This window comes from Pelodiscus sinensis, chromosome 31, assembly GCF_052426305.1.
Source record: "Pelodiscus sinensis isolate ZL-2025 chromosome 31, ASM5242630v1, whole genome shotgun sequence".
Taxonomy (NCBI): domain Eukaryota; kingdom Metazoa; phylum Chordata; order Testudines; family Trionychidae; genus Pelodiscus; species Pelodiscus sinensis.
Window position 1 is genome coordinate 5,841,957 of NC_143082.1, and position 14,989 is coordinate 5,856,945.

Genomic DNA, 14,989 nt, shown 5'->3' on the forward strand with positions numbered 1-14,989 from the left:
CTAGTTCGAACTAAATAAAGATAGAAAATAGAAATAATGGCACCAAGTGACAGCTTAATCTTTAAAGAGCTCTAAGTCTATGTGTACACTTAAGACAAAGGACACATCCAGATACAATTTTTACCCCCTTCTGTGCCTCTCGACTCCAGTGTATCAGGCCAGGGCGGTCCCTCAATTCCTAGGAAAGACGAATACGAGGTGGGCGTCCCCGTGGAACCTTGGGAGGCCAATCACCTAACCTGACCAGCAGATAGATGGTAGATTGAAGCTCAGAGTAAGTGTGCTGATGGACCCGTCTTTATATTCATAGGGGCTCGTATCCTCTTTCTTATCTAAAATGTCAAATTGTGTTGGTCCGTCTTTGTGATGCCAGATCTTACAAGGGAGTTTCAACTTAATTTACACTTGCAAGAGAGAGAACTAAATTGTGAGTACTGGACATTTTTACCGAGTGGGAGATTCCTCCCCCCGTGGACGAGTGTGTGATCGTATCAATATAGGTGCCAGCCAAGGCAGTTCTCGCAGCCTCGAGGTCAGCGATTGGCATATCTCTGTTTACAGCCATCCATGGTCACTGTGAGCTAGCATATCCAGGCCTCCTGTCAAGGCTTCAAAGCCTATGCTGATTTTACTGCTCTGTGTGCTCCAGGCAAGCAAGATGGATGTTACAGGTGGGGATTCCAGTCTGGCTACACCGGCGCCTTCCGCCAAGGGGGTGGAGAGAACACGACTCCTCCACCAGCCGCTCCACAGCCGACTCGCCTGACTGCACGTGCCCAACCCAGGAGCAGCCTCACCGCAGCCCGGCCCCACGCAGACACCACACGGCCCTGGCCCTGGCCCAAGCCCTGGGGAAGGGCTGGAGCTGGGGTCAGGGCCACATGGTGGCTGCCCAGCTGCTCCAGGGGCGGGCTGCATGGCGGCTGCCAGAGCTAGAGCTGAGGCTGTAGTATAGCTGCTCCTAGGATGTGGCTCTTGGGGACAACCACACTGTGGTCCCAGCAGCCACCTGCCACACAATCCACCGCAGGAGCAATCGGGCAGCCACCGAACAGGCCAGGCAGAGAGCTGCCCAGCTTAGCCCCCACTCCCTCCTTGCCTGCTCTTATCATGAGGCTAACTGAGGCGGCTGCATCAGGTGCCAGACTGTGGGGGGCGCCACTAGGACCCAGAGTGTCGGGAATCGTGTCTGCTGCTGGTGCAGATGTATCTCTCTGCTCTAGATGCACAGAGAAGGGGGGTGCTGTGCTGGAGGAAGGAGGGCACAAAGAACAGGAAGAAGGCAGAATTGAAAGTTTTGGCCTAAGTGAGGTGCAACGGGGGCGTCATTTGAGCTCCCGCCTCAGGGGCCAAAATGTTGTGGGCCGGCCCTGACTCCCTCACGCTGCTGTGCGGCTATGCTGAGGAAGTGGGCGGGATTAACATTCTCTCTGTGCACCCGTGCAAGCATACACCCGAGGGGGAACTGCGGTTGCAGTATTGCCCTTTACTTCTGTGCTGCCTTCAGAGCCTGGCTGGTTCTTGGCTCTTGGCTGCTGCAGTTCCTGGGGGTAGACCATAGTGTTGTAAATGTAGGATAGTCACAAGATTATTGAAGGGGAGGGATTCAGGTACAATTAACCTCACTTCTGTGTTGCTCCTAATGGAGGCACTGCTTTCAGCACTGGGCATCTGGAGAGCGGCGGCTGCTGGCCGGGTGCCCAGCTCTGAAGGCAGCGCCCCACCAGCAGCAGTGCAGAAGTGAGGGTAGCAATACAGTTCCATGCCACCCTTGCTTTCTGCGCTGCTTCCTTTAGAACTGGGCTCTGCAGGCGCCAGCGCAGAACTAAGGGTAGCAACACCATGCCTGGCCAAGCTCATATCTGCGCTGCTGCTGGTGTGACCATCCTACAATTGCAACACGGTGAACTTTCAGATTTAAATAGCTGAAATCGAGACATTTAGTACTTTTGAAGTCCTATGACCATGAAATTAACAAAAATGGACCAGGAATTTGGTAGGGCCCCTACTTAGTGTCTATCCCTTTTTTCCCTTTTCTGTGAGTTTTTCTGAACACTGAATGACTGTTTTCAGAGAACTCTCCACTGATGACTCCCAGATCTCTCTCTTGAGCGGTAACAGCTAATTTCAATCCCATCGTTTCATATGTATTGTTAGGATTATGTTTTCCAATGTGCATTATTTTGCATTTATCAACAATGAATTTTGCCTTTTTGTTGCTCAGTCAACCAATTTTGTGAACTCCATTGTAACTCTTCACAGTCTGCTTTGAATTTAATTATCTTGCTCCAGGAGGTAGCCGAGTTAGTCTGCACAGGATAAACTTAAAAAACAACAGATAGTCTGGTAGCACTTTAAAGACTAACAAAATATGTAGATGGTATCATGAGCTTTCGTGGGTATAGCCCACTTCTTCAGATGACCAGATGTCCAGAACTAAAATAAACAGGGGAGAATGGAGGACGGGAAGGGAGAAGGAAAAAATGAGACGGGGGAGGGGGACAAGAAGAGGCAGTAGGCATAAAAATATCAAGGGGAAAGCAGAGCTGGAATGTAACAGGAAAAACAGGCCTGTAATTTGTCTTCATGTGGAATGCTGGTGTAAAGGGCTTCTATGTCCATAGTGGCCACGATGGTATTTTCAGGGAGATTACTGATGTTTTGAAGTTTCCTCAGGAAGTCAGTGGTGTTGTAGGAGTGCTGGTAGCGTAGGGTCTGAGGAGGGAATCGATATAGCCAGGTTCAATTGTTGTAAGTGTGCCAATGCTTGAGATGATGGGTCGTCCGGGATTTCCAGGTTTGTGTATCTTAGGTAGCAGACATGAAGTTCCTGGTTGGGATGGGGGGGGGGAGGAGGGTATTGGTGTAAATTTGGTCCTGAGCAGCATCAGGGAGCTTCGTGAGCCGTTGTTTCAGGGTTTTTTAATATTCTTTAGTGAGATCACAGGAGAGAGGCTTGTAGAATCTGGTACTGGTGAGTTGTCTGGTTGCCTCCTGTTCATAGTCTGTCCTGTTCGTGATGACAACAGCGCCCCCTTTGTCAGCTTCTTTGATTATGATGTGAGGATTGTTTTTGAGGCTTGTGTTCTGCATGGCTGAGGTCGTATGTTATATGGTGTTGTTTGCTGACAATGTCAGCTCAAGCACGTTTGCGGAAGCAGTCAATGTAGAAATCAAGACTCTCGTTACGACTGTTCGTGGGTGTCCACATAGAAGCTTTCCTCTTGTGGGATCAGCAGGGGGGAGCAGCCAGGTCAGTGTGTCATACATTGGTGTGCTGGAAGTATTCCTTCAGGTGGAGGCGGTGAAAATAGGATTCCAGATCTCCACAGAACTGAATCATAGGCAGAAGGAGAGTCCTTGAGACAAGACAGGTTCTTCTGAACATAAGGTCATAAGAATGGCCAGACTGGGTCAGACCAAAGGTCTATCCAGCCCAGGATCCTGTCTGCCGACAGTGGCCAATGCCAGGTGCCCCAGAGGAAGTGAATCAAACAGGAAATGATCAAGTGATCTCTCTCCTGCCATCCATCTCCACCCTCTGACAAACAGAGGCCAAGGACGCCATTCCTTACCCATCCTGGCTAATAGCACTCAGGCAAGGAGTTCCACAGGTTGACTGTGCACTATGTGAAGAAGAACTTCCTTTTATTTGTTTTAAACCTGCTGCCCATTAATTTCATTTGGTGGCCCCTAGTTCTTATATTATGGGAACAAGTAAATAACTTTTCCTTATTCACTTTTCCACACCACTCATGATTTTATAGACCTCTATCATATCCCCCCTCAGTCTCCTCTTTTCCAAGCTGAAAAGTCCCAGTATCTTTAATCTCTCCTCAGATGCGACCCGTTCCAAACCCCTAATCATTTTAGCTGCCCTTCTTTGAACCTTTTTTAATGCTAAACTATTTTTTTTAGATGAGGAGACCGCATCTATCTGCAATATTCAAGATGTGGGTGTCACATGGATTTATATAAGGGCAATAAGATATTCTCTGTCTTATTCTCTATCACATTTTTTAATGATTCCTAATATCCTGTTTGGTTTTTTGACTGCCGCTGCACACTGAATGGACGTCTTCAGAGAACTATCCACAATGACTCCAAAATCTCTTTCCGGATTAGTTGTAGCTAGATCAGTCCCCATCATATTGTATGTACAGTTGGGGTCATGTTTTCCAATGTGCATTTATTTACATTTATTCACATTAAATTTCATTTGCCATTTTGTTGCCCAATCACTTCGTTTGGGGAGATCTTTTTGAAGTTCTTCACAGTCTGCTTTGATCTTAACTACCTTGAGCAGTTTAGTTTGTCTGCAAACTTTGCCACTTCATTGTTTACCCCTTTCTCCAGATCATTTATGAATAAGTTGAATAGGATTGGTCCTAGGACTGACCCTTGGGGAACACCACTAGTTACCCCTCTCCATTCTGAAAATGTATCATTTATTCCTACCCTTTGTTTCCTGTCTTTTAACCAGTTCTTAATCCATGAAAGGACCTTCACTCTTATTATATAAGACAACTTAATTTACGTAAGAGCCTTTGGTGAGGAACCTTGTCAAAAGCTTTCTGGAAATCTAAGTACACTATATCTACTGGATCCCCCTTGTCCACATGTTTGTTGACCCCTTCAAAGAACTGTAATATATTAGTAAGACATGATTTCCCTTTACAGAAACCATGTTGACTTTTGCCCATCAAATTATGTTCTTCTACGTGTCTGACAATTTTATTCTTTACTATTGTTTCAACTAATTTGCCCGGTACTGACGTTAGACTTACCAGTCTGTAACTACAGGGATTGTCTCTAGAGCTCTTTTTAAATATTGGTGTTACATTAGCTATCTTCCAATCACTGGGTACAGAAGCTGATTTAAAGGATAGGTTACAAACCATAGTTAATCGTTCTGCAATTTCACATTTGAGTTCTTTCAGAACTCTTGGGTGAATGCCATCTGGTCCTGGTGACTTGTTACTATTAAGTTTATCAATTAATTCCAAAACCTCCTCTAATGACCTTTCAATCTGTGACAATTCCTTAGATTTGTCACCTACAAAGGACGGCTCAGGTTTGGGAATCTCCCTAACAGCCTCAGCCGTGAAGACTGAAGCAAAGAATTCATTTAGTTTCTCCACAATGACTTTATTGTCTTTAAGTGCTCCTTTTGTATCTCGATCGGCCAGGGGCCCCACTGGCTGTTTAGCCGGCTTCCTGCTTCTGATGTACTTAAAAAACATTTTGTTATTACCTTTTCAGTTTTTGACCAGCTGTTCTTCAAACTCCTTTTTGGCTTTTCTTGTTACATTTTTACCCTTGATTTGGCAATGTTTATATTTCTTTCTGTTTTCCTCACTAGGATTTGACAGGGTATCTTAGGTAGTTTTGTATCATCAACAATTTTTGTTACCTCAGCATTTACTCCTTTTTTCCAGATTATTTATGAATATATTGAATAGTACTGCTCCCAGTGCAGACCCTTGGGGAATACCCACTGTTCACCTCTCTCCATTCTGAGGACTGATCACCTATTCCCACCCATCATTTCATTTACCAATTCATGAAAGGATCTTCCCTCTTATCCCATGGCAGCTCACTTTGCTTAAGAGACTTTGGTGAGGGACCTTGTCAAAGGCTTTCTGGAAATCCAAGTACAGTCTGTCCACTGGATCCCCCTTGTCCACATGCTTGTAGACTCCCGCAACAATTCTAATAGATTGAGGAAGCATGATTTCCCTTTAGAGAAACCATGTTGACTATTCCCTGACAAATAGTGTTTATCTGTGTGTTTGTATTAATTCTGCTCTTTACTACAGTTTCTACCAATTACCCCAGTACTAAAGTTAGGCTTCTGGGATCACCTCAGGAGCCTTTTTTTAAAAAGTTGGTGTTACAGCAGCTGTAATCCAGTCATATGGTACAGAAGCTGCTTAAAACGATAGGTTACAAACCACCAGCAGTGCAAATAAGTGGATGTGCCCTGGTGCACAGCTCCGGCAAAAGCCAGCAGGGAGCTATTTAAAGAGCTGGCGGGGACTTAGGTTACAAATGGGACGGTACATGTAAGAAATTGTAGGTTACTTTCACCGCCACAAACCACAGTTATTAGTTCTGCAATTTCACAGAACTTCAGAACTCTTGGGTGAACGCTATTTAGCCCTAGTGATAACTGTTTGATTTATCAATTTGTTCCTCTAATCACACCTCCCTCTGGGACAGTCCCTCAGATTTGTCACCTAAGAAGAATGGCTCAAGTTTGGGAATCTCTCTAACATTCTCAGCTGTGAAGATGGATGCAAAGAATTCATTTAGTTTCTCTGCAATGACCATATCATTCTGGAGTGCTCCTTAAGCACCTCAAGCATCCAGGGGCCCCACTGGTTGTCAGCAGACTTTCTGCTTCTGATGTACTTTAAAAAAGTTTGTGGTTATTTTTTTAATTTTTGGCTAGCTGTTCTTCAAATTATTTTTTGGCCTTCCTCGTTATATTTTTACAAGTTTCAGAGGGGTAGCTGAGTTAGTCTGTAACAGGAAAAACTTAAAAAACAACAGATAGTCTGGTAGCACTTTAAAGATTAACAAAACATGTCAATGGCATATCACTTGCAAGAATTTATGCTCCTTTCTATTTTCCTCAATAGTTCTTTAACTTCTACTTTTTAAATGCTGCCTTTTTGTCTCCAACAGGTTTTTTTTCTTTGTTGTTTAGTCACAGTGGCTTTTTGTTGTGTTTTGTTTTCTTTTTTGTTCTCTTGCTATTTTTTCGTTTTGTTTTTTGTTTCTATTTTACTTTTAGAAATGTACCTTTTAAGTTCTGTTTAACTAACTTCCTCATTTTTGTGTAGTTCCCCATTCTGAAATTAAATGCTACAGTGTTGGGGTGCAGTGGTATTTTCCTCTCTACGGGGCTGTTAAATTGTATTATGTTATAGTCACTATTACCAGTAATTCAACTATATTCACCTATATTCACAGAACCAGATCCTGTGCCCAATTTAGGACTAAATAAAAAATTGCCTCTCTTCGTGTGGATTCCACGACTAGCTACTCCAGGAAGCAGTGATTTAAGGTGTCGATAAACTTTTGTCTCTGCATCCAGTGCTGAGATGATGTGTACCCAGTCAATGGGGGGTGGGACAAGATGAAATTTCTTAAGTGGATTATGGTAGCACCCAGGGCCCTGATGTGCTAGGCCCTGCATGTTATTGATTAGGTGTTTTACGGTACTGTCTAGGGCCCTGCTGTGCTAGGTGCTGCAGGTTATTGATTAGGTGTTTTACGGTAGTGTCTAGTGCCCTGCTGTGCTAGGTGCTGCAGTTTATTAGGTGTATTACGGTAGTCTCTAGGGCCCTGCTGTGCTTGGTGCTGCAGGCTATTGATTAGGTGTATTACGGTAGCACCCAAGGTCTTATTTTACGGAGCCCTGCGAGTTATTGAGCCACCAGGAGACCCAGGTCTACCCCCGGAGCTGCATCAGCCAATAGGATAGGGACATGCAAATTTCCCCATCGGAAGGGTGGGGATTGGCCGAGCTCGTTGCGGAACGTGACCTCACTCTTCGGGGCGGGGAACGAGGAGCCACGCGCAGGAGGGAGGCTCCCGCGGGAAGGGGCGGGAAAAGAAACCGGAAGTCTCGTGATCTCTATGTTATGAGGGCGGGTGGAAGAGCCCTGCATATCCGGTTCCGGGCGTGGGGGAAGCGCTTCCGGGGCGGGGCGGCCCCGAGGTGACCGAGGCGGAGATGGGGGCGCACCTGGCCCGGCGCTACCTGGGCGGCGAGGACGTGGAGCCGGACCCGCTCCGGATGCCGAGCTTCGACCCGGGGCTGGGCTTCGAGCAGCGCAAGGAGCGGGGTGAGCCGGGGCCCCGCCCCTTTACCGGTGGCCACGCCCAGTTCCCTAGGCCCCGCCCCTTTACCGGTGGCCACGCCCAATTCCCTAGGCCCCGCCCCACGCGGGGGGGGGGAAACCATCAATCTCAGAGGCGCGGGGTCCGGCAACTTGGGGGGGGCCGAGACTCGGGGCTGCACAAGGCAGGTAGTTCCGGGGGGGGGGGGGGTTTCTCAGGCTGGAGCTCTGGACCAGAGACCGGTCCTTGCGAGCCCCCCCCCCCCCCCCCGAGACAGGCTGGGCGGCCCGTGGCGCTGGGGAGCCCCTGGGGGATGGGCATGTGCTGGCCCTGAAGGGGGGGAGCCAGGGCACTGACGTCACCAGTTGGGGGGTGCTTAGGGTTGCAGGCTGGAGCCGCCTGCTGGGCTCGTTCCGTGCGAAGCGCCGCGGGGCCTGGTCTCTGCTGATTCCCCTTCACCTCTGGTTCCATGTGGCTGTTTTAACAGCCGCCTTGTCCAGCCCCAGAAGTTGCCACATTTCAGCCCTGGCTGGACGGTCTGTGCAAGGGTCCGTGAGTGCTCTTTGATGAAACCGAATGTGCAAACCCAGGATCGTTACAAAGTAGACGGCAGTAGACCTCCGTGTCCTGTGTAGACGCACATGTCCTGACAAGTGTATAATAGAAATGGAGACGGTGAGAGCTCAGAGTCAGACTCTGACTTGTATCCCTAGCTCTCACTGTGTGAGCTGGGCATGTTGCTTTCCCCACCTCCTCCAATGCCTCAGTTTCCCCATGGGGCTTCCTCAGAAGGGCTCGTGTTACTTTGTGGTTAGAGCACTCAGTATCCCTCTCTGTGCCAGATGCATATAGGATGTGGCTGTTATGGAGCCTGGCTCTTTACCCAGGAATTGGAGGGACACTTCCCTTTTAGCCCTGCAGATCTCCGGTTCAGTTCCTGGTGTGTTGTGCCAGCATTGTGCTCCCAGCCTCACCTCTGCCACTCCTCTGTGTCCCCTGCAGTGATGATAGCGACTCAGCAGCAGATGAATGAAGCTCAGTTGCCCCTGGAGCAGCGGGACTACTGTGCGCACTACCTCATCAAGCTGTTGAAGTGCAAGCGTGACAGTTTTCCCAACTTCCTGGCCTGCAAGCATGAGCGCCACGACTGGGACTATTGCGAGCACCTTGAGTACGTGGCCGCTTGTTCTGGGGCCTGTCTCCATCCATGGGCTACTCTGATCTCAAGGCCACAGAGCTGGGGGTGCAGCCCTAGGGGCAGCGAGGCGGCATGGCCTTGTGGAGAGCACAAAGGAGACCTGGCCATTATCCCAGCTCTGTCACTGTCTTGAGGAGTGACCTTGAGCAAACCGTGGAAGAGTCTGACCTCCTTTGTGCAATGCCTTGAGCTCCGTGGTGTTGTACCTGCCCTTCCCACGGTGGGCATTTGTGCTGACCACCCCCAGTGACAAGCTATAGCGGGGGCTTGAAACAGGAACCTGTTCCCTTCCTTTATGGAAGGCCCCTCAGAAGACAGCATTCTGGGCCATTGCTGATCCCCAGGCCCCACTAGTGCAGTTAACCCTGCGGGCTGGTGATGGAACATATGTGTGGGGCCCTTCCCCCCCAGAGTCAAACCATGGACTGCCCCAAGGAGTGTATAGGCTGTGCTAAGCAGGACCCTGGAGAGTGAAGGGAGGGGTACTAGGTGGAATGTAGTTATGGGGTTGGCCTGGCTGTGTCACCACAGGGACTGTGGGTTGGAGGAGGGATCTGGCGGTGGAAACTGGGGCAGGAGAGTGGGCAGGCGGGTGGAGGAGGAAAGAAGGAATCATGGGAATTGTTTTTAAAACTGATCTCAATTTCAATGTGAGCCTGGAGTGGAAAATAGTTCTGAGGTCTGCCTGTACATAATGCAGTGTGTGCCAGCCTGCCCCCTGCAGGGTTGGGGGTGTAACATACTAGGGAGGGGGGGCTTATTCCTGATGCAGGTGTACTGTCCCCTTCCGCCCGTGACTGATGTCTTTCCCCCAGCTATGTGATGCGTATGAAGGAGTTTGAGCGGGAGCGGCGCTTGCTGGCAAGGAAGAGGAGGCTGGAGCAGAAGGCAGCAGCTGAAGCATAGCCCAGCCCTGTTCCCCGGCTGTTGGAGAGGCTGGAGGAATCCTCTGCTTGTGTCATATGTAAAGGAATAAATACTGGCTTGTCTGCGTCTACTGCTGGCATGGTGACTGCTGTGCCCCCCGGTGGGCTGGGCTGGAGCACGTAGAGCACTGCAGTGACCCGGACTCAGCCAAGGTGTGTGAGATGAGCTCTCTTACTTTGACCAGTGCTAGAGCTTCACAGCCAAAGTTGTGGGAAGCAGCAGCATCGCCCCATGGTTAAAGCAGGGGTGGGTGAAGGGGGAGGGGATCAGGACTCCTAAGTTCTGTTTCTGTTGTGGGAGGAGAACAGGATTGAGTGACCAGAGCTAGGAGGCCCTGGGCTAGCCCATGTCTCCTCTCTGTGACTAGGTGATGCTCTGCTCCCTCCATGGGGTGGAGTGTGTGTGGTTGCAACGTGCACGTGTCCTATGCTGACCCTCAGTGTGGAGGAGCCTCCCTGGCTGGACTCTGCAGGGCTCAACATGAGGGGGTCTAGCATGGCTGTTTGCTGTGAGTTCCACCCCCCCCCCCCCCACACACACACCCCAAGTTCCTCCCTTTGCAGTCAATGCAGGAAATCTACCTACGGCCCCTTCTGGCACAGACGTGCTGCTCTTTCCAGTGGGGAACCTTTGCACTGAGGCCATGCTGCCCTGTGCATAGACAAGCAAATGCTTAGCCGATAGTCGACTAGTCGCTTCTCCCCTCCTTGCTGCCTCTAGCAGAAAAAGGCAGTGAGGAGGGCACTTGAACGCAGTAGCACTGCGTGGGCTCCTCAGTGTCTCAAAGCAGCCGCGCTGCACGGAGCCCAGGGTCAGCGTGGGAGCAGTGCTAAGGCCGTTGCTACACTTCACAGGCGGAGTTGCCCCATCGACTATTTGATTAGTCGATATTTAACATTCTCAATAGGCCTGCTGCCCAGCCAGGAAAGGGTGTTGTGACACTGGGCTAACCCAATGGCTTGATGTCAGGATGGCGGTCGATTTCTAGCAGAGTGCCCAAGATTCAGTTCTAGGACTGGTTTTGTTCAATATCTTTATTAATGACCTGGACAAGGGAATGGATTGCACCCTCAGCAAGTTTTCAGATGACACTAAGCTAGGGGGAGAGGTAGATACGCTTGAGAGCAGAGATAGGGGCCAGAGTGACTTAGACAAAATTGGAGGGTTGGGCCACAAGAAATCTGATGATGTTCAACAAGGACAAGTGGAGAGTCCTGCACTTGAGATGGAAGAATCCCAAGCACTGGTACAGGCTGAGGATCAACCAGCTAAGTAGTAGTTCTGCAGAAAAGGACCTGAGGGTTACAGTGGATGAGAAGCTGGATGAGAGTCAACATTGGAGCCAAGGCTAATGGCATATAAGGTTGCATGAAGAGGAGCATTGCCAGCAGAGATGTGATTATTCCCCTTTATTGGGCTCTTGTGAGGCCACTTCTGGAGTATTGTGTCCAGTTCTGGGGCCCCCACTACAAAAAGGGTGTGGATGTATTGGAGAGGGTCCAGTGGAGGGCAACCAAAATGATTAGGGGGCTGGAGCATATGACCTATGAGGAGAAGCTGAGGGAGTTGGGTCTTTTTAGTCTGAAGAAGCAAAAAGAGTGAGGGAGAATTTGATAGCAGCCTTCAACTCAAAGGCTGTTCTCAGTAGTGACAGATGGCAGAACAAGGAGCAATGGTCTCAAGCTGTGGGGGGGAAGAGGTCCAGGTTAGATATTAGGAAATCTATTTCAATAGGAGAGTGGTGAAGCACTGCAATGGGTTACCTAGGGAAGTAGTGGAGTCTCCATCCCTAGAGGTGTTTAAGTCTCCGCTTGACAAAGCCCTGGCCGGGTTGATTTAGTTGGGATTGGTCCTGCCTAGAGCAGGGGGCTGGACTTGATGACCTTCTGAGGTCTCTTCCAGCTCTATGAACCCATTCCAGTGAGGGCCAGTGGAGCGAGCAGGGTCCACATTAGGGTAGGTTGGCACAGCTGTGGCACAGGGGTGGGTTTGTCACCCCCCCAGCACAGCTTCCCTGCCCCTCGATGGCATTTGGGGGTAGCATGCTGTCATCTGATTGGACTCCTGCATCTGAAGAGCTTGGCGAGTGCTGCACCTGCCTCATATGGCTATTCCCCTTGACCCCTGCAAGGAGTCAGCCAGCAGTGAGGCAGAGCTGGTCTTGCTTCAGCCAAGAGCAGTGTGGCCAGGGCAATGGGCATGAGTCTGCTGCCACTCACCTGAGCTGCCCCTCCTGGCTGAGTGCAACAGCAAGGGCTGCATGGATGGCACTGGCCCTGGCTGCACCTGCTTGCCCCAAGTGGGGCACAGAGGCTGCTGCTCCAGGGTGCAGGAAGTGGCCATGCAAAGTGCACCCCACACCCACCTGCAGCCCAGCTGATCCCCTCTGTCCAGGGCGAGGGACCAATGGGCCACAAGGCTGGCAGCTGGCTGGCTTGGTTATTGGTGTGGCTCAGGGAGAGCAATCCCCAGTGTGCTTGGGGCATGGCTCATGCTGCTCCTCTGCTGGGGCAGGGCTGGTCTCAGTCCTCTGTGGATACCAGTCACCGCTCCAGGGGCCATAGCTGCAGTTAAGGCAGGCGAGACAGAAAGGAGCCAAAGGAAGTGAGTGGCAGTGGCAGGGATGGAAGGAGGCTCCTGCCCTAGGAGCAGCCCACAGCAGACTTAAAGCTTCAGCTGTAGCCATGCAAGGGACAGCCTGGTGCATGGGCAATCTGTCCCCCGCCCTCTGCTCCTTCAGACCCCTGGCCCTTCCCTGGGACTCCTCCCAGCAATAGGGACTCAGCCCAACCTCTCCCCCGCCCTGCCCCACCCCGTGGGGTACGACATGCACCCAGGGCAGGGAAAGAGCAGCTAGTGAGGCTGCCCTTCGCCCCTAGCAGGTACCTGGATAAGAGCAAAGGAGACACAAGCTGCTGTGAAGCCAGGACAGGAGGGAGGTGGGCTGGGCCCCTCATGTTTATTAAGTAGCTGGCTCCACCCACTGCCATCCCAGCAGAGCCAGGCCTGAGCTACAGCAGCCAGGGTGGCTGCTCAGCAGCCCAGGGAAGGATGGAACAGAAAAATGGTACAAAAGAAAAAAAAACTTTACTGTACTTACACTTCACAGTGCTGGCTTGAGACAAGTAGCCCCACACAACCCTGCCAGTGCCCCCAGGGCTGACCTGCCCCTGCCACCCCAGCCCTCCTCCTTCCTGACCTGCTGCCCCTGCCCCGCAGTGCTGTTGCCTTTTCTTGCCCCCCCCCCTACTGCTGGCTCAGTTCTGCCCCACACAAGACCCCTTAGGCTCCTGCTTGCCCCAGCTCGAGCCTCACTCTAAAGAGACACTGGCAAATTGACTGGTGTGGCCTGCTCTTGGTCAGCTGCCCGCAGGGCAGTGGGGAAAGGCAGCCTAGTGCTGTGGGCTGAGCAGACCCTGCCACCCTCTCCCCGTCAACTTGTGGCTCTGTGGGCAGGAGTGCTGAGCCCAGCACTGGCCCCCAGGGGCCCTGCTTGGAGATGGACCCAGGAAAGGAGCTGTTGTCCTGTTCAGGAGCCTGAAATGAGGCACCTACAATCCTAAGCGGGCAGCTGGAGAAGGGGCTTACGCATGGATGGGCCTGAGCATTTGCTACACCTACCGGGGCATGAACCCTCCACCCCTCTGGAATCGGGCTGCATTAGCAGGTGCCTGGGGCCAAAGTTAGATGCCTTGGGTTAGGAGAGGGTCCCTCCTGCAGGCCACAGCTCTAAGTGGCAGCTGCCATCCACAGCTGTCTGGGTGAGTTTCCAGTTAGGCAGGGCTGCAGGAGACCTGTGCTCTCTGGGCTCCAGCTGGTGGGTGCATGGTGCAGCTGGAGGAGAGCAGGATCCTGGTCTAAGCAGGGGTGGGATGAGGGCTTCCCTGAGGGCAGGGCTGGCCAGCTGGGAGCACAGGGGCAGCTGTAGAAACCCCAGCAGTGAGGAGTCAGGTGAGAGTTTGTGCAGCTTCCTCTGAGCCCAGTGCCAGCCGGCCCAACGTGGGGTCCAGAGCCCCCTGGGGGGTGGGCGGCTCCCTGGACTGCACTAACAGCTGCTCACTATTAAGTACTGAGCCCTGGCAGCGCCTGGAGAGGGCAGCGTCTCCGCCTGGCTCAGAGCAGGAAGGGGACGATGGGGGAGCGCAGCGGCGGGTAGTCCCGGAACTCCTTCAGGTAGCTGCGGTGCTTCCCCTTCGCCCAAATGGTCATTTGGATGAAGCCGACCAGAGAGAACAGGGCCACTGTGGACAGAGGGGAAAGCAGTGAGGAAGGTGGGAGGGGGTCACTCCCTTAGCCCCTCGTCTCCCAGCATCAACCCTGCCCCACTGTCCTGACTGGTAGGAAAATGGACAGAGGAGAGCCAAGCCGCCAGGTCCCGAGGGGTGGGCATGGCTGCGTGTCCTGCTGCTGGGCACTGCCCCGAGGACTCCTCTCCTCTGCACTTCTCCAAGGGGGCAGCAGGGGGCTCCCCCCTCCTGGGCTGCCTTCTCCCAGCAGACAGGGACCAGCTCCTGGAGCCCGGGGTCTGTCTCTGGCAAGGTGCACTATGAACTCAGCTCACTCTGCCAGCCAGAAAGGGGTCTGACCCCCACCAAACCCCTTACGCATGGCCAGCTGGGCAGGGCTGGGAATCAGGGCTCCTGGGTTCCGTTCCCCGTCTATGGCAACTCCGCGGGTAGGTCCTCAGCCTGCTTGTGCCTCAGTTTCCCCTTCTGCAAGAGGGAGCTGATCTCTGTGACATGCTGGGAGCCCGATTCCTGGCCACGTCAGGGTCACTGTTCCCACAGAACAGGGACAAGTGGCCCTGTCAGCAAGGAGGCAAGACCTGCCTGTCCCATGCTCCTGGACCTTGTGGGGAGACAAGGTGGTGTCCCTGTACCCTGGCTCCTTCCCCCACACCATGCTCACCTGGGAGACACTGGGTCATGATGGCGAAGCCGATCCAGGAGCCCACCTGGAAGAGAAGCAGCTGCACTTAGCACTGGGGAAGCGGGGGGGGGGGGGGGGGGGGGG

At 52.0% G+C, this 14,989-nt stretch overlaps 2 protein-coding genes across 3 annotated transcripts in view; one reads left to right on the plus strand and one right to left on the minus strand.

Annotated features, from left to right (window-relative positions):
• The first annotated feature begins 7,679 nt into the window (after positions 1–7,679).
• On the plus strand, positions 7,680–10,046 carry NDUFB7 (NADH:ubiquinone oxidoreductase subunit B7). The gene is made up of 3 exons (XM_006132012.5): positions 7,680–7,856; positions 8,854–9,022; positions 9,865–10,046. Exons 1-3 carry the CDS (start codon positions 7,745–7,747, stop codon positions 9,953–9,955), a joined length of 372 nt encoding a protein of 123 aa, XP_006132074.1. The 5' UTR covers positions 7,680–7,744; the 3' UTR covers positions 9,956–10,046.
• Positions 10,047–12,894: 2,848 nt separating this feature from the next.
• The window catches only part of TECR (trans-2,3-enoyl-CoA reductase), a 55,912-nt gene continuing 53,817 nt past the window's right edge, over positions 12,895–14,989 (minus strand). For both annotated transcript variants that reach the window (XM_075902248.2, XM_075902246.2), the window contains 2 exons: positions 14,885–14,930; positions 12,895–14,217 (listed from right to left, as the gene is read on the minus strand). In XM_075902248.2, coding sequence (XP_075758363.1) covers positions 14,090–14,217; positions 14,885–14,930 — 174 coding nt within the window. In that variant the 3' untranslated portion in view covers positions 12,895–14,089. The remainder of the gene's footprint in view (positions 14,218–14,884; positions 14,931–14,989) is intronic.